The 27,558-nt window shown below is 44.4% G+C and overlaps 1 protein-coding gene across 1 annotated transcript; it reads right to left on the reverse strand.

Moving 5' to 3' along the window:
• Positions 1–23,880: 23,880 nt before the first annotated feature.
• Positions 23,881–27,349, reverse strand: LOC125541132. Its single transcript, XM_048704606.1, has 7 exons — positions 27,172–27,349; positions 27,009–27,080; positions 26,065–26,133; positions 25,798–25,959; positions 25,630–25,719; positions 25,245–25,542; positions 23,881–24,202 (listed from the first exon to the last, which is right to left on the reverse strand). The coding sequence occupies exons 1-7, from the start codon at positions 27,266–27,268 to the stop codon at positions 24,199–24,201; spliced, it is 792 nt and encodes a 263-aa protein (XP_048560563.1). The 5' UTR covers positions 27,269–27,349; the 3' UTR covers positions 23,881–24,198.
• Positions 27,350–27,558: the final 209 nt, after the last annotated feature.

The raw sequence follows: 27,558 nt of genomic DNA on the forward strand, positions 1-27,558 counted from the left end.
TACTCATGCCACCTTGAACACCACAGCATAATGGTGTGTCTGAACGTCATAACCGTACTATTATTGGATATAGTGCAATCTATGATGTTTCTTACCGATTAACCACTGTATTTTTGGAGTTATGCATTAGAGACAGCTGCATTCACGTTAAAAAGGGCACCATCTAAATCCGTTGAGACGACACCGTATGAACTGTGGTTTGGCAAGAAACCAAAGTTGTCGTTTCGTAAAGTTTGGGGTTACGATGCTTATAAGAAAAAGTTTCATCCTGATAAGTTCAAACCCAAATCGGAGAAATGTGTCTTCATAGGATACCCAAAAGTAACTATTGGGTACATCTTCTATCACAGATACGAAGACAAGATATTTGTTGCTGAGAATGGATCCTTTCTAGAGAAGGAGTTTCTCTCGAAAGAAGTGAGTGGGAGGAAAGTAGAACTTGATGAGGTAACTGTACCTGCTCCCTTATTGGAAAGTAGTTCATCACATAAATCTGTTTCTGTGACTCCTACACCAATTAGTGAGGAAGCTAATGATGATGATCATGTAACTTCAGATCAAGTTACTACCAAACCTCGTAGGTCAACCAGAGTGAGATCCGCACCAGAGTGGTACGGTAATCCTGTTCTAGAGGTCATGTTAATTGACCATGACGAACCTACAAACTATGAGGAAGCGATGATGAGCCCAGATTCCGCGAAATGGCTTGAGGCCATGAAATCTGAGATGGGATCCATGTATGAGAACAAAGTATGGACTTTGATTGACATGCCCAATGATCGGTGAGTCATTAAGAATAAATGGATCTTCAAGAGGAAGACGGACGCTGATAGTAGTGTTACTATCTACAAAACTCGAATTGTCAGAAAAATGTTTTCGACAAGTTAAAGGTGTTGACCACGATGATAATTTGTCACTCGTATCGATGCTTAAAAGTCTGTCCAAATCATGTTAGCAGTTGCCGCATTTTATGAAATCTGGCAAATGGATATCAAAACTACATTCCTTAATGGATTTATTAAAGAAGAGTCGTATATGATGCAACCAGAAGGTTTTGTCAATCCTAAAGATGCTAACAAAGTGAGCAAGCTCCAGCGATCCATCTATGGACTAGTGCAAGCATCTCGGAGTTGGAATATATACTTTGATGAGTTCATCAAAGCATATAATTTTATACAGACTTGTGGTGAAGCCTATATTTATAAGAAAGTGAGTGGGAGCACTACAATATTTCTGATAAATATATGTGAATGACATATTGTTGATCGGAAATAATGTAGAATTTTCTGGAAAGCATAAAGTAGTATTTTAAAGGAGTTTTTTCAATAAAGACCTCGATTAAGCTACTTACATATTGAGCATGAAGATCTATAGAGATAGATCAAGACGCTTGATAAGTTTATTCAATGAGTACATACCTTGACAAGATTTTGAAGTAGTTCAAAATGGAACAGTCAAAGAAAGAGTTCTTACCTGTGTTACAAGGTGTGAAATTGAGTAAGACTCAAAGCCCGACCACGGCAGAAGATAGAAAGAGAATGAAAGTCATTCCCTATGCCTCAGCCATAGTTTCTATAAAGTATGCCATGCTGTGTACCAGATCTATTGTATACCCTACACTGAGTTTAGCAAGGGAGTACAATAGTGATCTAGGAGTAGATCACTGGACAGCGGTCAAAATTATAATTAGTGGAATAAGGATATGTTTCTCGATTATGGAGGTGACAAAAGGTTCGTCGTAAAGGGTTACGTCGATGCAAATTTTAACACTGATCCAGATGACTCTGGATACATTTTGAAAGTAGGAGCAATAGCTAGAGTAGCTCCATGCAGAGCATTGTTGACATAGAAATTTGCAAAATACATACAGATCTGAATGTGGCAGACCCGTAGACTAAACTTCTCTCACAAGCAAAACATGATCACACGTTAGTACTCTTTGGGTGTTAATCACGTAGCGATGTGAACTAGATTATTGACTCTAGTAAACCCTTTGGGTGTTGGTCACATGACGATGTGAACTATGGGTGTTAATCACATGGGGATGTGAACTATTGGTATTAAATCACATGGCGATGTGAACTAGATTATTGACTCTAGTGCAAGTGGGAGACTAAAGGAAATATGCCCTAGAGGAAATAATAAAGTTATTGTTTATTTCCTTATATCATGATAAATGTTTATTATTCATGCTAGAATTGTATTAACCGGAAACATGATACATGTGTCAATACATAGACAAACATAGTGTCACTAGTATGCCTCTACTTGACTAGCTCGTTGATCAAAGATGGTTATGTTTCCTAACCATAGACATGAGTTGTCATTTGATTAACGGGATCACATCATTAGGAGAATGATGTGATTGACTTGACCCATTCCGTTAGCTTAGCATTTAATCATTTAGTATGTTGTTATTGCTTTCTTCATGACTTATACATGTTCCTATGACTATGAGATTATGCAACTCCTGTTTACCGGAGGAACACTTTGTGTGCTACCAAACGTCACAACGTAACTGGGTGATTATAAAGGTGCTCTACAGGTGTCTCCGAAGGTACTTGTTGGGTTGGCGTATTTCGAGATTAGGATTTGTCACTCCGATTGTCGGAGAGGTATCTCTGGGCCTACTCGGTATTGCACATCACAATAAGCCTTGCAAGCATTGCAACTAATGAGTTAGTTGCGGGATGATGTATTACAGAACGAGTAAAGAGACTTCCCAGTAAGAAGATTGAACTAGGTATTGAGATACCGGCGATCGAATCTCGGGCAAGTAACATACCGATGACAAAGGGAACAACGTATGTTGTTATGCGGTCTGACCGATAAATATCTTCATAGAATATGTCGGAGCCAATATGGGCATCTAGATCCCACTATTGGTTATTGACCAGAGAGGTGTCTCGGTCATGTCTACATAGTTCTCGAACCCGTAGGGTCCGCACGTTTAACGTTCGTTGACGATATAGTACTATGAGTTATGTATGTTGGTGATCAAATGTTGTTCGGTGTTTCAGATGAGATCACAGATATGACGAGGAACTCCGGAATGGTCCGGAAGTAAAGATTGATATGTGGATAGTAGTGTTTGATCTCCGGAAGGGTTCGGGAATTCACCGGAAGGGGTTCCGGATGTTTCCCGAAATGTTTCATCACGAGAACACTTTATCTAGGCCAAAGGGGAAAGCCCACGAGGTTTTTGGAAAGGGCAAAAGGAAGTTTTGCGGAGTCCAGGGGCCAGCCTGGCGTCTGGGTCCAGACGCCAGAAACCCTGGCGTCTGGCCCTGGAGTCCGAGAAGGACTCTTGCCTTTCGGATGAAACCGACTTTGTGGAGGCTTTTACTCCAAGTTTCAACCCCAAGGCTCAACATATAAATAGAGGGGCAGGGCTAGCACCCAAGAGACATCAAGAAACACCAAGCCGTGTGCCGGCTACCCCGTCCCCTCTAGTTTATCCTTCGTCATAGTTTTCGTAGTACTTAGGCGAAGCCCTGCGAAGATTGTTCTTCACTAACACCGTCACCACGCCGTTGTGCTGCCGGAACTCATCTACTACTTCGCCCCTCTTGCTGGATCGAGAAGGCGAGGACGTCACCAAGCCGAACGTGTGCAGAACTCGGAGGTGCCATGCTTTAGATACTTGGATCGGTCGGATCGTGAAGACGTACGACTACATCAACCACGTTGATATAATGCTTCCGCTTTCGGTCTACCAGGGTACGTAGACATACTCTCCCCTCTCGTTGCTATGCATCACCATGATCCTGTGTGTGCGTAGGAATTTTTTTGAAATTACTACGTTTCCCAACACAAAGTAGGCGCAAGGCAAGGGGAAGGAGATGCGCGATGGGAGTGGATCACACCTGCTGCCTGCGATGTGGCGATGAGCGCGCGTGTAGGTCCGGCAGCGATGGGCGACGAGGTCCGTAGGGGGTAGTGGCAGATGGACGAGGGAGTGGGTGAAAATGAGATAGAGAAGAGAGGCGCCTAGGATTTTTACCCAGGGAATGAATTGAGATGGACCAGTGCTGGTGTGAGCCTAAAACACCATGCCATAACTAAGTAAAGGACTGAAGGAAATATGCCCTATAGGCAATAATAAAGTTATTATTTATTTCCTTATATCATGATAAATGTTTATTATTCATGCTAGAATTGTATTAACCGGAAACATAATACATGTGTGAATACATAGAAAGACAGATTGTCACTAGTATGCCTCTACTTGACTAGCTCGTTGATCAAAGATGGTTATGTTTCCTAACCATAGACATGAGTTGTCATTTGATTAATGAGGTCACATCATTAGGATAATGATGTGATTGACATGACCCATTCTATTAGCTTAGCACCCGATCGTTTAGTATGTTGCTATTGCTTTCTTCATAACTTATACATGTTCCTATCACTATGAGATTATGCAACTCCCGTTTACCGGAGGAACACTTTGTGTGCTACCAAACGTCACAACATAACTGGGTGATTATAAAGGTGCTCTACAGGTGTCTCCGAAGGTACTTGTTGGGTGGCGTATTTCGAGATTAGGATTTGTCACTCCGATTGTCGGAGAGGTATCTCTGGGCCCTCTCGGTAATGCACATCACTTAAGCCTTGCAAGCATTGCAACTAATGAGTTAGTTGCGGGATGATGTATTACAGAACGAGTAAAGAGACTTGTCGGTAATGAGATTGAACTAGATATTGAGATACCGACGATCGAATCTCGGGCAAGTAACATACCGATGACAAAGGGAACAACGTATGTTGTTATGCGGTCTGACCGATAAAATATCTTCGTAGAATATGTGGGAGCCAATATGAGCATCCAGGTGCCGCTATTGGTTATTGACCGGAGACATGTCTCGGTCATGTCTACATAGTTCTCGAACCCGTAGGGTCCGCACGCTTAATGTTTCGATGACAGTTATATTATGAGTTTATATGTTTTGATGTACCGAAGGTTGTTCGGAGTCCCGGATGTGATCACGGACATAACGAGAAGTCTCGAAATGGTCGAGACATGAAGATTGATATATTGGAAGCCTATGTTTGGATATCGGAAGTGTTCCGGGTGAAATCGGGATTTTATCGGAGTACCGGGAGGTTACCGGACCCCCCCGGGACTTAATGGGCCTTAGTGGGCCTTGGTGGAAAGAGAGGAGAGGAGGCCATGGCTTGGGTCGCGTCCCCCCCTAGTCCGAATAGGACAAGGAGAGGGGGGTAGCGCCCCCTTCCTTCTTCTCCTCCACTCTTTCCCCTCCCAAGTCCTAATCCAACTAGGAAAGGGGGGGAGTCCTACTCCCGGTGGGAGTAGGACTCCTCCTGGCGCGCCTCCTCCCTGGCCGGCCGCACCCCCCTTTTGCTCCTTTATATACAGGGGCAGGGGGGCATCCCATAGACACAACAATTGATCGTTTGATCTTTTAGCCGTGTGCGGTGCCCCCTCCACCATAGTCCACCTCGGTATTACTGTAGCGGTGCTTAGGCGAAGCACTGCGTCGGTAGAACATCAACATCGTCACCATGTCGTCGTGATGACGAAACTCTCCCTCAACACTGACTGGATCGGAGTTCGAGGGACGTCATCGGGCTGAACGTGTGCTGAACTCGGAGGTACCGTACGTTCGGTACTTGATCGGTCGGATCGTGAAGACGTACGACTACATCAACCGCGTTGTGCTAACGCTTCTGCTTTCAGTCTACGAGGGTACGTGGACAACACTCTTCCCTCTCGTTGCTATGCATCACCATGATCTTGCATGTGCGTAGGAATTTTTTTGAAATTACTACGTTCCCCAACAGTGGCATCCGAGCCAGGTTTTATGCGTAGATGTCATATGTGTTGGAAATATGCCCTAGAGGCAATAATAAAAGGATTATTATTATATTTCCTTGTTCATGATGATTGTCTTTTATTCATGCTATAATTGTGTTATCCGGAAATCGTAATACATGTGTGAATACATAGACACCAACATGTCCCTAGTAAGCCTCTAGTTGACTAGCTCGTTGATCAATAGATAGTCATGGTTTCCTAACTATGGACATTGGATGTCATTGATAACGAGATCACATCATTAGGAGAATGATGTGATGGACAAGACCCAATCATAAACATAAGCACAAGATCGTATAGTTCGTTTGCTAGAGTTTTTCCAATGTCAAGTATCTTTTCCTTAGACCATGAGATCGTGTAACTCCCGGATACCGTAGGAGTGCTTTGGGTGTACCAAACGTCACAACGTAACTGGTTGACTATAAAGGTATACTACGGGTATCTCCAAAAGTGTCTGTTGGGTTGAGACAGATCAAGACTGGGATTTGTCACTCCGTATGACGGAGAGGTATCTCTGGGCCCACTCGGTAATGCATCATCATAATGAGCTCAAAGTGACCAAGTGTCTGGTCAAGGGATCATGCATTACGGTACGAGTAAAGTGACTTGCCGGTAACGAGATTGAACGAGGTATTGGGATACCGACGATCGAATCTCGGGCAAGTAACGTACCGATTGACAAAGGGAATTGTATATGGGGTTTCTTGAATCCTCGACATCGTGGTTCATCCGATGAGATCATCGAGGAGCATGTGGGAGCCAACATGGGTATCCAGATCCCACTGTTGGTTATTGACCGGAGAGCCATCTCGGTCATGTCTACATGTCTCCCGAACCCGTAGGGTCTACACACTTAAGGTTCGGTGACGCTAGGGTTGTAGAGATATGAATATGCAGTAACCCGAAAGTTGTTCGGAGTCCCGGATGAGATCCCGGACGTCATGAGGAGTTCTGGAATGGTATGGAGGTGAAGAATTATATATAGGAAGTGCAGTTTCGGCCATCGGGAGAGTTTCGGGGGTCACCGGTATTGTACCGGGACCACCGGATGGGTCCCGGGGGTCCACCGGGTGGGACCACCCATCCCGGAGGGCCCCATGGGCTGAAGTGGGGAGGGGAACCAGCCCATAGTGGGCTGGTGTGCCCCCCTTGGCCCACCCCCTGCGCCTACGGTTGGAAACCCTAGGGTGGGGGGCGCCCCACTTGCCTTGGGGGCCACTCCACCCTTGGCCGCCGCCCCCTAGGAGATCCCATCTCGTAGGGCCGGCGCCCCCCCTAGGGGAGCCTATATAAAGGGGGGAGGGAGGGGCAGCCGCACCCTTGAGTCTTGGCGCCTCCCTCTCCCCTGCTACACCTCTCCCTCCCGCAGTAGAACGGCGAAGCCCTGCTGCGGTGACCCCTGCATCCATCACCACGCCGTCGTGCTGCTGGATCTTCATCAACCTCTACTCCCCCCGTGCTGGATCAAGAAGGAGGAGACGTCACGCTGACCGTACGTGTGTTGAACACGGAGGTGCCGTCTGTTCGGCGCTAGGATCTCCGGTGATTTGGATCACGTCGAGTACGACTTCCTCATCCCCGTTCTTTGAACGCTTCTGCGCGTGATCTACAAAGGTATGTAGATGCAATCCGATCACTCGTTGCTAGATGAACTCATAGATGGATCTTGGTGAAACCATAGAATTTTTTTTGTTTTCTGCAACGTTCCCCAACAGTGGTATCAGAGCTAGGTCTATGCGTAGTTCTTTTTGCACGAGTAGAACACAATTTGTTGTGGGCGTAGATGTTGTCAACTTTATTGCTGCTACTAGTCTTATTTTGCTTCAACGGTATTGTGGGATGAAGCGGCCCGGACCAACCTTACACGTACGCTTACGTGAGACCGGTTCCACCGACTGACATGCACTAGTTGCATAAGGTGGCTGGCGGGTGTCTGTCTCTCCCACTTTAGTTGGAGCGGATTTGATGAAAAGGGTCCTTATGAAGGGTAAATAGAAGTTGACAAATCACATTGTGGCTTTAACGTAGGTAAGAAAACGTTCTTGCTAGAACCCTCTTGCAGCCACGTAAAACTTGCAACAACAATTAGAGGACGTCTAACTTGTTTTTGCAGCAAGTGTTCTATGATGTGATATGGCCAAAGTTGTGATGAATGATGAATGATATATATGTGATGTATGAGATCATGTTCTTGTAATAGGAATCACGACTTGCATGTCGATGAGTATGACAACCGGCAGGAGCCATAGGAGTTGTCTTTATTTTTGTATGACCTGCGTGTCATTGAGAAACGCCATGTAAATTACTTTACTTTATTGCTAAACGTGTTAGCCATAGTAGTAGAAGTAATAGTTGGCGAGCAACTTCATGGAGACACGATGATGGAGATCATGATGATGGATATCATGGTGTCATGCCGGTGACAAGATGATCATGGAGCCCCAAGATGGAGATCAAAGGAGCTATGTGATATTGGCCATATCATGTCACTATTATTATTTGATTGCATGTGATGTTTATCATGTTTTTGCATCTTGTTTACTTAGAATGACGGTAGTAAATAAGATGATCCCTCATAATAATTTCAAGAAAGTGTTCCCCCTAACTGTGCACCGTTGCGACAGTTCGTTGTTTCGAAGCACCACGTGATGATCGGGTGTGATAGATTCCAACGTTCACATACAACGGGTGTAAGACAGATTTACACATGCAAACACTTAGGTTGACTTGACGAGCCTAGCATGTACAGACATGGCCTCGGAACACAGAAGACCGAAAGGTCGAGCATGAGTCGTATAGAAGATACGATCAACATGAAGATGTTCACCGATGTTGACTAGTCCGTCTCACGTGATGATCGGACACGGCCTAGTTAACTCGGATCATGTTATACTTAGATGACTGGAGGGATGTCTATCTAAGTGGGAGTTCATTGAATAATTTGATTAGATGAACTTAATTATCATGAACTTAGTCTAAAATCTTTACAACATGTATTGTAGATCAAATGGCCAACGTTGTCCTCAACTTCAACGCGTTCCTAGAGAAAACCAAGCTGAAAGACGATGGCAGCAACTATACGGACTGGGTCCAAAACCTGAGGATCATCCTCATAGCTGCCAAGAAAGATTATGTCCTACAAGCACCGCTAGGTGAATCACCTATTTCCCTGCAGAACAAGACGTTATGAACGCTTGGCAGACACGTACCGATGATTACTCCCTCGTTCAGTGCGGCATGCCTTACAGCTTAGAACCGGGGCTCCAAAAGCGTTTTGAGAGACACGGAGCATATGAGATGTTCGAAGAGCTGAAAATGGTTTTTCAAGCTCATGCCGGGGTCGAGAGATATGAAGTCTCCGACAAGTTCTTCAGCTGTAAGATGGAGGAAAATAGTTCTGTCAGTGAGCACATACTCACTATGTCTGGGCTACATAACCGCTTGACTCAGCTGGGAGTTAATCTCCCGGATGACGCGGTCATTGACAGAATCCTTCAGTCGCTTCCACCGAGCTACAAGAGCTTTGTGATGAACTTCAATATGCAGGGGATGGAAAAGACCATTCCTGAAGTATTTGCAATGCTGAAATCAGCAGAGGTAGAAGTCAAAAAGGAACATCAAGTGTTGATGGTGAATAAAACCACTAAGTTCAAGAAAGGCAAGGGTAAGAAAACCTTCAAGAAGGACGGCAAGGGAGTTGCCGCGCCCGGCAAGCAAGCTGTCGGGAAGAAGCCAAAGAATGGACCCAAGCCTGAGACTGAGTGCTTTTATTGCAAGGAAAGTGGTCACTAGAAGCGGAACTGCCCCAAATACTTAGCAGACAAGAAGGCCGGCAAAACGAAAGGTATATGTGATATACATGTAATTGATGTGTACCTTACCAGTACTCGTAGTAGCTCCTGGGTATTTGATACCGGTGCAGTTGCTCACATTTATAACTCAAAGCAGGAGCTGCGGAATAAGCGGAGACTGGCGAAGGACGAGGTGACGATGCGCGTCGGGAATGGTTCCAAGGTCGATGTGATCGCCGTCGGCACGCTACCTCTACATTTACCTACGGGATTAGTTTAGAACCTCAATAATTGTTATTTAGTGCCAAGTTTGAGCATGAACATTGTATCAGGATCTCGTTTAATACGAGATGGCTACTCATTTAAATCCGAGAATAATGGTTGTTCTATTTATATGAGAGATATGTTTTATGGTCATGCTCCGATGGTGAATGGTTTATTCTTAATGGATCTTGAGAGTAATGCTACACATATTCATAGTGTGAGTACCAAAAGATGTAAGGTTGATAATGATAGTCCCACATACTTGTGGCACTGCCGCCTTGGTCACATAGGTGTCAAACGCATGAAGAAGCTCCATGCAGATGGACTTTTAGAGTCTCTTGATTACGAATCATTTGACACGTGCGAACCATGCCTCATGGGTAAAATGACCAAGACTCCGTTCTCAGGAACAATGGAGCGAGCAACCAACTTATTGGAAATCATACATACTGATGTGTGCGGTCCAATGAGTGTTGAGGCTCGCGGTGGCTATCGTTATGTTCTCACCCTCACTGATGACTTGAGTAGATATGGGTATATCTATTTGATGAAATACAAGTCTGAGACCTTTGAAAGGTTCAAGGAATTTCAGAGTGAGGTTGAGAATCAACGTGACAGGAAAATCAAGTTCCTGCGATCAGATCGTGGAGGAGAATACTTGAGTCACGAATTTGGCACACACTTAAGAAAATGTGGAATAGTTTCACAACTCACGCCGCCTGGAACACCTCAACATAATGGTGTGTCCGAACGTCGTAATCGCACTCTATTAGATATGGTGCGATCTATGATGTCTCTTACCGATTTACCGCTATCATTTTGGGGCTATGCTTTAGAGACTGCCGCATTCACTTTAAATAGGGCTCCGTTGAAATCCGTTGAGACGACACCGTATGAATTATGGTTTGGGAAGAAACCTAAGCTGTCGTTTCTAAAAGTTTGGGGATGCGATTCTTATGTCAAGAAACTTCAACCTGAAAAGCTCGAACCCAAGTCGGAAAAATGCGTCTTCATAGGATACCCTAAAGAAACTATTGGGTATACCTTCTACCTCAGATCCGAAGGCAAGATCTTTGTTGCAAGAATGGATCCTTTCTAGAGAAGGAGTTTCTCACGAAAGAAGTAAGTGGGAGGAAAGTAGAACTTGATGAAGTATTACCTCTTGAACCGGAAAATGGCGCAACTCAAGAAAATGTTCCTGAGGTGCCTGCACCGACTAGAGAGGAAGTTAATGATGATGATCATGAAACTTCAAATCAAGTTGCTACTGAACTTCGTAGGTCCACAAGGACACGTTCCGCACCAGAGTGGTACGGCAACCCTGTCTTGGAAATCATGTTGTTAGACAACGGTGAACCTTCGAATTATGAAGAAGCGATGGCAGGCCCGGATTCCGACAAATGGCTGGAAGCCATGAAATCCGAGATAGGATCCATGTATGAAAACGAAGTATGGACTTTGACTGACTTGCCCGTTGAGCGGCGAGCCATAGAAAATAAATGGATCTTTAAGAAGAAGACAGACATGGATGGTAATGTGACCATCTATAAAGCTCGGCTTGTCGCTTAGGGTTATCGACAAGTTCAAGGGGTTGACTACGATGAGACTTTCTCATCGGTAGCGAAGCTGAAGTCCGTCTGAATTATGTTAGCAATTGCCGCATACTATGATTATGAGATATGGCAAATGGACATCAAAACGACATTCCTTAATGGTATCCTTAAGGAAGAATTGTATATGATGCAGCCAGAAGGTTTCGTCGATCCTAAGAATGCTGACAAGGTGTGCAAGCTCCAACGCTCGATTTATGGGCTGGTGCAAGCATCTCGGAGTTGGAACATTCGCTTTGATGAGATGATCAAAGCGTTTGGGTTTATGCAGACTTATGGAGAAGCCTGCGTTTACAAGAAAGTGAGTGGGAGCTCTGTAGCATTTCTCATATTATATGTAGATGACATACTTTTGATGGGAAATGATATAGAGCTTTTGGACAGCATTAAGGCCTACTTGAATAAGAGTTTTTCAATGAAGGACCTTGGAGAAGCTGCTTATATATTAGGCATCAAGATCTATAGAGATAGATCAAGACGCCTCATAGGTCTTTCACAAAGCACATACCTTGATAAGATATTGAAGAAGTTCAATATGGATCAGTCTAAGAAGGGGTTCTTGCCTGTGTTGCAAGGTGTGAAATTGAGCTCAGCTCAATGTCCGACCATGGCAGAAGATATAGAAGAGATGAGTGTCATCCCCTATGCCTCAGCCATAGGTTCTATTATGTATGCCATGCTGTGTACCAGACCTGATGTAAACCTTGCCGTAAGTTTGGTAGGTAGGTACCAAAGTAATCCCGGCAAGGAACACTGGACAGCGGTCAAGAATATCCTGAAGTACCTGAAAAGGACTAAGGAAATGTTTCTCGTTTATGGAGGTGACAAAGAGCTCGTCATAAAGGGTTACGTCAACGCTAGCTTCGACGCAGATCTGGATGACTCTAAGTCACAAACCGGATACGTGTATATTTTGAATGGTAGGGCAGTAAGCTGGTGCAGTTGCAAGCAGAGCGTCGTGGCGGGATCTACATGTGAAGCGGAGTACATGGCAGCCTTGGAGGCAGCGCATGAAGCAATTTGGGTGAAGGAGTTCATCACCGACCTAGGAGTCATACCCAATGCGTCGGGGCCGATCAAACTCTTCTGTGACAACACTGGAGCTATTGCACTTGCCAAGGAGCCCAGGTTTCACAAGAAGACCAGGCACATCAAGCGTCGCTTCCACTCCATTCGTGAAAATGTTCAAGATGGAGACATAGATATTTGTAAAGTACATACGGACCTGAATGTAGCAGATCCGTTAACTAAACCTCTCCCAAGGGCAAAACATGATCAACACCAGAACTCTATGGGTGTTCCATTCATCACAATGTAACTAGATTATTGACTCTAGTGCAAGTGGGAGACTATTGGAAATATGCCCTAGAAGCAATAATAAAAGGATTATTATTATATTTTCTTGTTCATGATGATTGTCTTTTATTCATGCTATAATTGTGTTATCCGGAAATCGTAATACATGTGTGAATACATAGACACCAACATGTCCCTAGTAAGCCTCTAGTTGACTAGCTCGTTGATCAATAGATAGTCATGGTTTCCTAACTATGGACATTGGATGTCATTGATAACGACATCACATCATTAGGAGAATGATGTGATGGACAAGACCCAATCCTAAACATAAGCACAAGATCGTATAGTTCGTTTGCTAGAGTTTTTCCAATGTCAAGTATCTTTTCCTTAGACCATGAGATCGTGTAACTCCCGGATACCGTAGGAGTGCTTTGGGTGTACCAAATGTCACAACATAACTGGGTGACTATAAAGGTATACTACGGGTATCTCCGAAAGTGTCTGTTGGGTTGAGACAGATCAAGACTGGGATTTGTCACTCCGTATGACGGAGAGGTATCTCTGGGCCCACTCGGTAATGCATCATCATAATGAGCTCAAAGTGACCAAGTGTCTGGTCAAGGGATCATGCATTACGGTACGAGTAAAGTGACTTGCCGGTAACGAGATTGAACGAGGTATTGGGATACCGACGATCGAATCTCGGGCAAGTAACGTACCGATTGACAAAGGGAATTGTATACGGGGTTGCTTGAATCCTCGACATCGTGGTTCATCCGATGAGATCATCGAAGAGCATGTGGGAGCCAACATGGATATCCAGATCCCGCTGTTGGTTATTGACCGGAGAGCCATCTCGGTCATGTCTACATGTCTCCCGAACCCGTAGGGTCTACACACTTAAGGTTCGGTGACGCTAGGGTTGTAGAGATATGAATATGCAGTAACCCGAAAGTTGTTCGAAGTCCCGGATGAGATCCCGGACGTCACGAGGAGTTCCGGAATGGTCCGGAGGTGAAGAATTATATATAGGAAGTGCAGTTTCGGCCATCGAGAGAGTTTCGGGGGTCACCGGTATTGTACCGGGACCACCGGAAGGGTCCCGGGGGTCCACCGGGTGGGACCACCCATCCCGGAGGGCCCCATGGGCTGAAGTGGGGAGGGGAACCAGCCCATAGTGGGCTGGTGCGCCCCCTTTGGCCCACCCCCTGCGCCTAGGGTTGGAAACCCTAGGGTGGGGGGCGCCCCACTTGCCTTGGGGGCCACTCCACCCTTGGCCGCCGCCCCCCTAGGAGATCCCATCTCCTAGGGCCGGCGCCCCCCCTAGGGGAGCCTATATAAAGGGGGGGAGGGAGGGGCAGCCGCACCCTTGAGTCTTGGCGCCTCCCTCTCCCCTGCTACACCTCTCCCTCTCGCAGTAGAACGGTGAAGCCCTGCTGCGGTGACCCCTGCATCCATCACCACACCGTCGTGCTGCTGGATCTTCATCAACCTCTCCTCCCCCCTTATTGGATCAAGAAGGAGGAGACATCACGCTGACCGTACGTGTGTTGAACACGGAGGTGCCGTCCGTTCGGCGATAGGATCTCCGATGATTTGGATCACATCGAGTACGACTTCCTCATCCCCGTTCTTTGATTGCTTCCGCGCGTGATCTACAAAGGTATGTAGATGCAATCCGATCACTCGTTGCTAGATGAACTCATAGATGGATCTTGGTGAAACCGTAGGAAAATTTTTGTTTTCTGCAACATTCCCCAACAATATGCACGAGTAGAACACAAGTGAGTTGTGGGCGATATAAGTCATACTGCTTACCAGCATGTCATACTTTGGTTCGGCGGTATTGTTGGATGAAGCGGCCCGGACCGACATTACGCGTACGCTTACGTGAGACTGGTTCTACCGACGTGCTTTGCACACAGGTGGCTGGCGGGTGTCAGTTTCTCCAGCTTTAGTTGAACCAAGTGTGGCTACGCCCGGTCCTTGCGAAGGTTAAAACAGCACCAAGTTGACAAACTATCATTGTGGTTTTGATGCGTAGGTAAGAACGGTTCTTGCTAAGCCCAGTAGCAGCCACGTAAAACTTGCAACAACAAAGTAGAGGACGTCTAACTTGTTTTTGCAGGGCATGATGTGATGTGATATGGTCAAGACATGATGCTAAATTTTATTGTATGAGATGATCATTTTTTGTAACCGAGTTATCGGCAACTGGCAGGAGCCATATGGTTGTCGCTTTATTGTATGCAATGCAATCGCCCTGTAATGCTTTACTTTATCACTAAGCGGTAGCGATAGTCGTAGAAGCATAAGATTGGCGAGACGACAACGATGCTACGATGGAGATCAAGGTGTCGTGCCGGTGACGATGGTGATCATGACGGTGCTTCGGAGATGGAGATCACAAGCACAAGATGATGATGGCCATATCATATCACTTATATTGATTGCATGTGATGTTTATCTTTTATGCATCTTATCTTGCTTTGATTGACGGTAGCATTATAAGATGATCTCTCACTAAATTTCAAGATAAAAAGTGTTCTCCCTGAGTATGCACCGTTGCCAAAGTTCGTTGTGCCCAGACACCACGTGATGATCGGGTGTGATAAGCTCTACGTCCATCTACAACGGGTGCAAGCCAGTTTTTGCACACGCAGAATACTCAGGTTAAACTTGATGTGCCTAGCATATGCAGATATGGACTTGGAACACTGAGACCAAAAGGTCGAGCGTGAATCATATAGTGGATATGATCAACATAGTGATGTTCACCATTGAAAACTACTCCATTTCACGTGATGATCGGTTATGGTTTAGTTGATTTGGATCACGTGATCACTTAGAAGATTAGAGGGATGTCTTTCTAAGTGGGAGTTCTTAAGTAATATGATTAATTGAACCTAAATTTATCATGAACTTAGTACCTGATAGTATCTTGCTTGTCTATGTTTGATTGTAGATAGCTGGCCCGTGCTGTTGTTCCGTTGAATTTTAATGTGTTCCTTGAGAAAGCAAAGTTGAAAGATGATGGTAGCAATTACACGGACTGGGTCCATAACTTGAGGATTATCCTCATTGCTGCACAGAAGAGTTACGTCCTGGAAGCACCGCTGGGTGTACCACCTGCGCCAGCAACTGTAGACATTGTGAATGCCTGGCAGTCACATGTTGATGACTACTCGATAGTTCAGTGTGCCATGCTTTACGGATTAGAACCGGGACTTCAACAATGTTTTGAACATCATGGAGCATATGAGATGTTCCAGGAGTTGAAGTTAATATTTCAAAAGAATGCCCGGATTGAGAGATATGAAGTCTCCAATAAGTTCTATAGCTGCAAGATGGAGGAGAATAGTTCTATCAGTGAGCATATACTCAAGCTGTCTGGGTACTGCAATCACTTGATTCAACTGGGAGTTAATCTTCCGGATGATAGCGTCATTGACAGAATTCTCCAATCACTTCCACCAAGCTACAAGAGCTTCGTGATGAACTATAATATGCAAGGGATGGATAAGACAATTCCCGAGCTCTTCGCAATGCTAAAGGCTGCGGAGGTAGAAATCAAGAAGGAGCATCAAGTGTTGATGGTCAGTAAGACCACCAGTTTCAAGAAGGGCAAAGGGAAGAAGAAGGGGAACTTCAAGAAGAACAGCAAGCAAGTTGCTGCTCAGGAGAAGAAACCCAAGTCTAGACCTAAGCCTGAAACTGAGTGCTTCTACTGCAAGCAGACTGGTCACTGGAAGCGGAACTGCCCCAAGTATTTGGCGGATAAGAAGGATGGCAAGGTGAACAAAGGTATGTGTGATATACATGTTATTGGTGTGTACCTTACTAGAGCTCGCAGTAGCACCTGGGTATTTGATACTAGTTCTGTTGCTAATATTTGCAACTCGAATAGGGACTACAGATTAAGCGAACACTGGCAAAGGATGAGGTGACGATGCGCGTGGGAAATGGTTCCAAAGTCGATGTGATCGCGGTCGGCACACTACCTCTACATCTACCTTCGGGATTAGTATTAGACCTAAATAATTGTTATTTGGTGCCAGCGTTGAGCATGAACATTATATCTGGATCTTGTTTGATGCGAGACGGTTATTCATTTAAATCAGAGAATAATGGTTGTTCTATTTATATGAGTAATATCTTTTATGGTCATGCACCCTTGAAGAGTGGTCTATTTTTGATGAATCTCGATAGTAGTGATACACATATTCATAATGTTGAAACCAAAAGATGCAGAGTTGATAATGATAGTGCAACTTATTTGTGGCACTGCCGTTTAGGTCATATCGGTGTAGCGCATGAAGAAACTCCATACTGATGGACTTTTGGAACCACTTGATTATGAATCACTTGGTACTTGCGAACCGTGCCTCATGGGCAAGATGACTAAAACGCCGTTCTCCGGAACTATGGAGAGAGCAACAGATTTGTTGGAAATCATACATACAGATGTATGTGGTCCGATGAATGTTGAGGCTCCTGGCGGATATCGTTATTTTCTCACCTTCACAGATGATTTAAGCAGATATGGGTATATCTACTTAATGAAGCATAAGTCTGAAACATTTGAAAAGTTCAAAGAATTTCAGAGTGAAGTTGAAAATCATCGTAACAAGAAAATAAAGTTTCTACGATCTGATCGTGGAGGAGAATATTTGAGTTACGAGTTTGGTCTACATTTGAAACAATGCGGAATAGTTTCGCAACTCATGCCACCCGGAACACCACAGCGTAATGGTGTGTCCGAACGTCGTAATCGTACTTTACTAGATATGGTGCGATCTATGATGTCTCTTACAGATTTACCGCTATCATTTTGGGGTTATGCTTTAGAGACGGCCGCATTCACAATAAATAGGGCGCCATCAAAATCCGTTGAAATGATGCCTTATGAAATATAGTTTGGCAAGAAACCAAAGTTGTCGTTTCTGAAAGTTTGGGGCTGCGATGCTTATGTGAAAAAGCTTCAACCTGATAAGCTCGAACCCAAATCGGAGAAATGTGTCTTCATAGGATACCCAAAGGAGACTGTTGGGTACACCTTCTATCACATATCTGAAGGCAAAACCTTTGTTGCTAAATTCGGAAAATTTCTAGAGAAGGAGTTTCTCTCGAAAGAAGTGGTGGGAGGAAAGTAGAACTTGATGAGGTAACTATACCTGCTCCTCTATTGGAAAGTAGTTCATCACAGAAACCGGTTTCTGTGACGCCTACACCAATTAGTGAGGAAGTTAATGATGATGATCATGGAACTTCAGATCAAGTTGCTACTGAACCTCGTAGATCAGCCAGAGTAAGATCCGCACCAGAGTGGTACGGTAATCCTGTTCTGGAAGTCATGCTACTAGATCATGATGAACCTACGAACTATGAAGAAGCGATGGTGAGCCCAGATTCCGCAAAATGGCTTGAGGCCATGAAATCTGAGATGGGATCCATGTATGAGAACAAAGTGTGGACTTTGGTTGACTTGCCCGATGATCGGCAAGCAATTGAGAATAAATGGATCTTCAAGAAGAAGACTGACGTTGATGGTAATGTTGCTATCTACAAAGCTCGACTTGTTGCGAAAGGTTTTCGACAAGTTCAAGGGATTGACTACGATGAGACTTTCTCACCCGTAGCGATGCTTAAGTCTGTCTGAATTATGTTAGCAATTGCCGCATTTTATGATTATGAAATTTGGCAAATGGATGTCAAAACTGCATTCCTGAATGGATTTCTGGAAGAAGAGTTGTATATGATGCAACTGGAAGGTTTTGTTGATCCAAAGGGAGCTAATAAAGTGTGCAAGCTCCAGTGATCCATTTATGGACTGGTGCAAGCCTCTCGGAGTTGGAATAAACGCTTTGATAGTGTGATCAAAGCATTTGGTTTTGTACAGACTTTTGGAGAAGTCTGTATTTACAAAAAGGTGAGTGGGAGCTCTGTAGCATTTCTGATATTATATGTGGAGGACATATTACTGATTGGAAATGATATAGAATTTCTGGATAGCATAAAGGGATACTTGAATAAGAGTTTTTCAATGAAAGACCTCGGTGAAGCTGCTTACATATTGGGCATCAAGATCTATAGAGATAGATCAAGACGCTTAATTGGACTTTCACAAAGCACATACCTTGACAAAGTTTTGAAGAAGTTCAAAATGGATCAAGCAAAGAAAGGGTTCTTGCTTGTGTTACAAGGTGTGAAGTTGAGTAAGACTCAATGCACGACCACTGCAGAAGATAGAGAGAAAATGAAAGATGTTCCCTATGCTTCATCCATAGGCTCTATCATGTATGCAATGTTGTGTACCAGACCTGATGTGTGACTTGCTATAAGTCTAGCAGGGAGGTACCAAAGTAATCCAGGAGTGGATCACTGGACAGCAGTCAAGAACATTTTGAAGTACCTGAAAAGGACTAAGGATATGTTTCTCGTTTATGGAGGTGACAAAGAGCTCATAGCAAATGGTTACGTTGATGCAAGCTTTGACACTGATCCGGATGATTCTAAATCGCAAACCGGATACGTGTTTACATTGAATGGTGGAGCTGTCAGTTGGTGCAGTTCTAAACAAAGCGTTGTGGCGGGATCTACATATGAAGTGGAGTACATAGCTACTTCGGAAGTAGCAAATGAAGGAGTATGGATGAAGGAGTTCATATCCGATCTAGGTGTCATACCTAGTGCATCGGGTCCAATGAAAATCTTTTGTGACAATACTGGAGCAATTGCCTTGGCGAAGGAATCCAGATTTCACACAAGAACCAAGCACAGCAAGAGACGCTTCAATTCCACCCGGGATCTACTCCAGGTGGGAGACATAGAAATTTGCAAGATACATACGGATCTAAATGTTGCAGACCCGTTGACTAAGCCTCTTCCACGAGCAAAACATGATCAGCACCAAGGCTCCATGGGTGTTAGAATCATTACTGTGTAATCTAGATTATTGACTCTAGTGCAAGTGGAATATTGAAGGAAATATACCCTAGAGGCAATAATAAAGTTATTATTTATTTCCTTATATCATGATAAATGTTTATTATTCATGCTAGAATTGTATTAACCGGAAACATAATACATGTGTGAATATATAGACAAACAGATTGTCACTAGTATGCCTCTACTTGACTAGCTCGTTGATCAAACATGGTTATGTTTCCTAACCATAGACATGAGTTGTCATTTGATTAACGAGGTCACATCATTAGGAGAATGATGTGATTGACATGACCCATTCCGTTAGCTTAGCACCCGATCGTTTAGTATGTTGCTATTGCTTTCTTCATAACTTATACATGTTCCTGTGACTATGAGATTATGCAAATCCCGTTTACCGGAGGAACACTTTGTGTGCTACCAAACGTCACAACGTAACTGGGTGATTATAAAGGTGCTCTACAGGTGTCTCCGAAGGTACTTGTTGGGTTGGCGTATTTCGAGATTAGGATTTTTCACTCCGATTGTCGGAGAGGTATCTCTGGGCCCTCTCGGTAATGCACATCACTTAAGCGTTGCAAGCATTGCAACTAATGAGTTAGTTGCGGGGTGATGTATTACGGAACGAGTAAAGAGACTTGCCGGTAACGAGATTGAACTAGGTATTGAGATACCGACGGTCGAATCTCGGGCAAGTAACATACTGATGACAAAGGGAACAACGTATGTTGTTATGCGGTCGGACCGATAAAAGATCTTCGTAGAATATGTGGGAGCCAATATGAGCATCCAGGTTCCGCAATTGGTTATTGACCGGAGACATGTCTCGGTCATGTCTACATAGTTCTCGAACCCGTAGGGTCCGCACGCTTAACGTTTCGATGACAGTTATATTATGAGTTTATATGTTTTGATGTACCGAAGGTTGTTCGGAGTCCCGGGTGTGATCATGGACATGACGAGGAGTCTCGAAATGGTCGAGACATGAAGATTGATATATTGGAAGCCTATGTTTGGATATCGGAAGTGTTCCGGTGAAATCGGGATTTTACGGGAGTACCGGGAGGTTACCGGAACCCCCCGGGGACTTAATGGGCCTTAGTGGGCCTTGGTGGAAAGAGAGGAGAGGCGGCCAGGGCATGGGTCGCGCCCCCTCCCCCCTAGTCCGAATAGGACAAGGAGAGGGGGGCGCCCCCCCCCCCTTCCTTCTTCTCCTCCACTCTTTCCCCTCCCAAGTCCTAATCCAACTAGGAAAGGGGGGAGTCCTACTCCTGGTGGGAGTAGGACTCCTCCTGGCCGGCCGCACCCCCCATTTTGCTCCTTTATATACGGGGGCAGGGGGCACCCCATAGACACAACAATTGATCGTTTGATCTTCTAGCCGTGTGCGGTGCCCCCTCAACCATAGTCCACCTCAGTATTACTGTAGCGGTGCTTAGGCGAAGCCCTGCGTCGGTAGAACATCAACATCGTCACCACGCCGTCGTGATGACGAAACTCTCCCTCAACACTCGACTGAATTGGAGTTCGAGGGACGTCATCGGGCTGAACATGTGCTGAACTCGGAGGTGCCGTACGTTCGGTACTTGACCGGTCGGATCGTGAAGACGTACGACTACATCAACCGCGTTGTGCTGACGCTTCCGCTTTCGGTCTACGAGGGTACATGGACAACACTCTCCCCTCTCGTTGCTATGCATCACCATGATCTTGCGTGTGCGTAGGAATTTTTTTGAAATTACTACGTTCCCTAACAAGGACAAATAAAAATGACTAAGAATAATAAAAGACTCAATATAATAAAGACTCAAAATGATAAAAAAGGTCTAAAAGTCATTCAAAAATTAAAATAATAAAAGACTAAAAATAATAAAATTCTAAAAATAATAAAAGATAAAAAGGATAAAAAAGATTCAATATAATAAAAGACTATAAATAATAGAAGACTAAAATATAATATAAATTGTTCACTATTTACAAAATGATATTATTATTTTTAATAATAGTAATAACATGATTTTTTACTAATATAATTAATAAATAATTAAAAAATATGTTAAAAAATATTTCTGGCCTAACAGAAGTTAGCACGCCCGCACTAGACTAATTAACTATGGCGTGCATAGAAATCTAACGCCGCCACTATCTTCCAACTGGTCGGTACAACAGGACCCACCAATTTGTAGCACGTTAAAAAAAGCAACACCAATATTAACCTTATATGGCTGGTTTCCAAATATTCCAATTGCACCACTATTTGAAAAAAAAATAGTGATGGCGTTGATTCGAAATGATGTGCCACCAAGTAAAGTTGTCGCTAACCAGTTCTCTACTAGTGCCCGTCACATATATAGTAAGGAAATTGCTTAAAACATATATTTACTAAATCCAGGATAGTCTAAAATTTGAGCATGGCACTTGCAATGGTGTGTAGACAACATTGAAAAAAATTGAATGGCAAATGATGTAAAATATCTGAGTTTTGCATGGTAGGCGATGATATCCATTCGAAACCCTGATACTTCGTTGAAGAGTGTTCAGTTTGTACACGAACTGCATCAAGTTTTAGTCGTACCATTGTCATTTTTTGTCAGACCATATGGGGGTCATATGATGACACCATGCCAAGTTTCACCCCATTCCGAGGTCATTTCCAAGTTATGTTGAACCAAAGAGCGTTTGCCTTATTTTAGTTACCAGAAAATGAAGTAATAATATTTTTAAAATAGCAAACCAACTCATAAAGTGGTAGAATTTGAGAATGACACTTCCAATGGTATATAAACAACATAGAAAAAGTTTGAATGAGAAATGATGTAATTTTTTAATTTTTGTATGGTAGGCGGTGGTTTTCCATTCGAAACCCTAGTACTTCGCTGGAGAGTGTTTAGTTTGTACACGAAGTGCACCAATTTTTGATGTAACACTCAGATTTTAACCACACCAGGTCATATGATGACATCATGCCAAGTTTCACCCCATTCCGAGGTCATTTGCAAATTAGGTTGAACCGAAGAGCGGTTTGCCCTTTCTAGTGGCCAGAAAATGAAGTAATACATCTAAAATAGCAAACCAACTCAAAAAGTGACAAAAAATTGAGAATGACACTTCTAGTGGTGTGTGGACAACGTAGAAAAAGTTTGGATGAGAAATGATGTAAAAAAATTGAGTTTGTGTTGTAGGCGATGGTTTCCGTTCAAAACTCTGATAATTCGCCGGAAAGTGTTTAGTTTGTACACGAGTGCATCAAGTTCTTGTCGTAACACTCTCAATTTCTAACACACCATATAGGAGTCCCATGATGACACTATATGCCAAGTTTCATCACTTTCTGGGGTTATTTGCATGTTATGTTGAACCAAAGAGCGTTTTGCCCATTTTATTGTCCGCAAAATAAAATAATACTTTAAAAAATAGCAGACCAACTAATAAAGTGGAAAAATGTACGCATGGCACTTCCAATGGTGTGTAGACAACATAGAAAAAGTTTGAAAAAGAACTGATGTAAAAATATGAGTTTTGTGCGGTCGGCGGTGGTTTCCGTTCGAAATCCTGGTACTTCGTTGGAGAGTGTTTAGTTAGTACTCGAAGTACATCAAGTTTTTGCCGTAACTCTCTTAATTTTTTTACTACACCCTATATGGGTCATATGATGAACACATGCCAAGTTTCCAACTAAAAAAAAGCACATTTGCATGCTATTTTTAACAGACATCATTTTGCCATTGAAGTTGGGTGGGCTGTATGGTGACCGTCTCAGGTTTCCTTAAGGATGAGGCTGCGGCGCTGGGGTTGGCGTGACATCACTTTGGCGCGGCAGCGGTCTGCTTCTTTAGCCACCACGTGGGACTCCGCGAGCACGAGATGGACAAGGGGATCATTGCTGGGCATCTCATCGGCTACCATGTCATCCCATGCATGTAAGCGAGAGATGTGCTATCGGTGTCGGGACCTTTTATAAGTTGGCCGCCCATGCGGCACGCGAAGGGAACTATCGTGGGTTTCGGGAAACATCGAGAGTGGTAGATGACATAAGTTGATCTTAGGCAAGATCCCAAAGTATTTCATACAATCGTTTGCGATGTTAACACCAAACACACACGTTTACAACTCTGAAAACACGTGTGCATTATCATACACAGGTATGGCATAACACTTGTGTTCGAACGGTTTGACTATCACAAATGTTCGAAGAGTTCAAACCAAATCGAAGATATAAACCATGTGCAGAATATCTCACAATTTAAATCCTTCAAACTTGTGCAATGGTTGTTTACGTCACACACGATACATCTCTGAATATAATCCAACGTCACAATTCAACCAACAGGCCATTTAGAATAGACCATCACAAGATTCAGAACCCGTGATCAAATTTCCACAAAGCAAAATAAGGTGATATAAATAAAGTAGGTAAAAGGCTACCAAGTTTGTCCAGGGGCCATGTCCTTCACCTGCCATTAGAACAATATATATGAGAATATGATATGTTATGCAACTAAGATAATGAAAGACCAAAACTGTTGTTCCTGTTTCAAAAAAAAAAACGGTTGTTGTGTTACGTGGAAGTACTTAAGAATTTAATCTACATAGCAGATTATTAACTTTTTTTTGCGGAATAGCAGATTATTAACTTGCTTCTCTTTGCTAAAAATCCAACTCAATTCAATTTTTTTGTCAGAAAATTTTCATACTTGCAAACTAAAATTTGTCATAATAGCGCCAATATAAATTGCCATAAGAACGTAGATTTGCCATGACTAAAAATCCAACACCATATTTTTTTAGTGTTTCCATAAGAATTTGATCTACATAGCAGAATACTATTGTTGTGTTAGGGGAAAGTAGTTAAGAATTTGGTCTACATATAGCAGATTAAAACTTGCTTCTCTTTGCTAAAAATCCAACTCAATTCATTTTTTTGTCAGAAAATTGGCGTGCTTGCAAACTGAATTTGTCATCCTCGCGCGAATATAAATAGCCTAAAAAAACGTAGTTTTGCCATGCCTAAAAATCCGGCATCAGACTTTTAGGTGTTCAGTTTTGCTAAAGCACATCTAGATGTGCCATAAGTATTGCACATCTAAGTCATATGTCATTGATCTTACACTAAGATTCATGTGAATATTTTCTTTTTTTTTTCTTTTTTTTTATGCTTGATTCACTCACTTAGATGTGCAATAACTAGAGCACATCTAGATGTGCCCTAGACACACCCTTTAGTGTTTTCACACATAAGAATTTGATCTACATAGCCGATTAAAACTTGCTTCTCCTTTGCTAAAAAACAGAAACAGAACATTGTATGCAACTTGATACTCTCTCTGTAAAGAAATATAAGAGTGTTTAGATCATTACTTTAGTAATCTAAACGCTCTTATATTTCTTTACGGAGGGAGTACATCTGTAATCAGCCCTGCTATGCAAATCCGTACTACTGTACTGTCTCTGGGACGTGGTAATATGTACCGTTGAAAGTTGGAGTATTGTACATACCTCGTGAAACCTGTGTTCGTCGCATAGAAAGCGCGGCAGTCCTGGCAGTACTGAATCCTCTGATCCAGCCTCTCTTGGCACGGTAAGCACAAGCAGATGTGCGGGTCTGGACGATTGAATGGGGACATGCCAACGCGAGCCTGGTTTGGCTGCCTGGTTGCTCTGTGGCAGGCGGGACACAGCGGCGGCGGCCCGCCGCTGGCCAGCATTGGTAATCGTGGCATCCCGCCGGCTCCCACAGGTGGCATTCCCACGAAAGGCAAGCCGAAGCCGGGGATGATCAGGGGAGGAGCTGCTCCTGCCAAGACATCTCAATTTAGTGAATGGCAGAGAATGAAATCCCAACTTACGTACGAGGAGAAACAAAGCTATGGTAGGTCATTACCGGCCGGCGGCACCATGAAAGGCAGCGTGTGGTTCATTATGGAAGGGCCTGTCTTGGGGAGGGTTGCAACGCCGGCACCGGATCCGCCAGCTGCAGGATTTGAGGCATGAGCAACTTATTTCATCTGACGCAATCAGAGAATCCAGAGTATCCCTGTACTGTACTCACCAGTCGTCGGTCCTTGTGTGGCCAGCGTGTAGTCGATCTTCCGTTTCTTGGGCTCCCCTTGCGCCAGTTCGTCCATGAGGTTGCGGACAGCTGACTCGTCCACATCCTCCGGCTTGGGTTCATCCAGTTCCTGCAGGAGCTCCGTCAGCAGGTCCACCACTCCTATAAGTAAAAAATGAACAACCGGATCTGTCAGACTTGCATGTCCAGAAGGAGAGGAACACAGAAGGCGGTGGAAGAACGAGCAAGCAGTCGCCGGGAGCTCACCTTCATCCAGAGCCGGCGCCTGATTGTCACCTCCATCCAAGGCCTCTTCTTCCTGCGGGTCCTCCACGCCTAAGGAAAGGAAACGATGGAACATGCATGAAGGTTCTTGAACAGCACACACATCTCTATCGGGCGTGCAGATGAACCAGAAGAAAGAAAGAAATAAACCAACAGGTTGAGAAACGACGGCGCCTCAGATTGGGAAATTGATTGCTGTCACTCACTTGTGCCAAGCACATCTGCAAATATATGCATCCTCATCGGCGTATGTATTGTACGGTCGCAAGAAACACGATTCACCATCCCGAACGACAAGAGCCGCGGATGAGCTCCGGACGGGAAAAAAAACTCAAGAAAAACACAGAGCAAACGATGGAGCGTACGTACAGGGTTTCGAACAGCATACAGATCTGGAACATGAGCCGCGCGGGTGTGTACGTACGTCGTCTTGCCAGCCGGCCGGTAAAAGAAAGTTGAAACGCAAGAGCACCACATGAGGAGCGAGGGAAACAAGAAGAATAGGTGTGACAGAAAAAACCACAAGATCTCGCACCAAGTGCTCATCGATCAGCCACACGAAGCTGCCTCAGGCACTCGAGCTACGTACGATCTGCGGCCTAATACATCCGGATCCGGCACGCATGCATGCAACGCTGCAAGGAAAATTTTCCAACCGAGCTCCATCTTGCCTTCACCGGCGCATCATCAAGAAACACAAAGGAGAACATCAAGTCCAAGAAAAACAACCCAGCGCAAGAGAAACATCAAACATGCATCAGAACTGACCAACCAAAAAAACTAGATAGAAATCGAAACGAAACGAGATAGCAGATGGAGTTGCTGCGGCGCGCTCGCGTCTACCAAAAGCAAAAAAAGAAAGTGGGAGAAGCGGTGGAAGAAAACACAGTTAGAGCGAGGAGGGACTGCGCCGGCCGGGAACTCACCTTCACCAACCACGGGCACCGGAGCATCCAGCACGGGAGCATCGTGCACTTCCACCAGCGGCTCCTCCAAACCTGAAAGAAAAAGAGGGGCTTTCAGGTTGCAGGACAGCAAAGCAATCGAAGAACCAAGGAAAGGAGGGGGCTGTCGTCCGCTGAAACTAACCTGCATCCCCGGCAGGTTCCTCCGGCTGTGCTCCCAGCACCACGGCCGGCGCCGGCGCCGCCGGAGCCACAGCCCCTCCGTCGCCCTGATCGGCCATGGCAAGGGAGGAAAGCTTCGAAGTGGGCGGTGTGCTTGGTGGTAGAAGGGAGGAGAAGCGTTCCGGTCTTGCGCGTGGAGGTGGAGGACGACGGTGTGCGTGGAGGTATAAAGAGGAGGAGGAGGACGGCGTGCGTGCGTCGTCGACCGCCCGTTGCATTCTGCAGCTTTGCCGTACGCAGTATTGTGTCGCGTTGCCGCCGATGGTCCCGGTCAAAAGTTACGAAATGGAATCCTCAAGAACATATCTCATTATTGGCTAGTGATTGGTGCACAAAAAAGACAAAAAAA

This window comes from Triticum urartu, chromosome 2 (genome assembly GCF_003073215.2).
Source record: "Triticum urartu cultivar G1812 chromosome 2, Tu2.1, whole genome shotgun sequence".
Classification (NCBI taxonomy): domain Eukaryota; kingdom Viridiplantae; phylum Streptophyta; class Magnoliopsida; order Poales; family Poaceae; genus Triticum; species Triticum urartu.

Bases quoted from the DNA above. Each gene is read 5' to 3' on its own strand.
- LOC125541132 (XM_048704606.1), bottom strand. From the start codon at position 27,268: ATGGCCGATCAGGGCGACGGAGGGGCTGTGGCTCCGGCGGCGCCGGCG. The intron at 25,720-25,797 runs GTGAGTACAGTA...CAAATCCTGCAG, and splicing joins CACACAAGGACCGACGACTG to CTGGCGGATCCGGTGCCGGC. The intron at 25,543-25,629 runs GTAATGACCTAC...ATGTCTTGGCAG, and splicing joins TTTCATGGTGCCGCCGGCCG to GAGCAGCTCCTCCCCTGATC.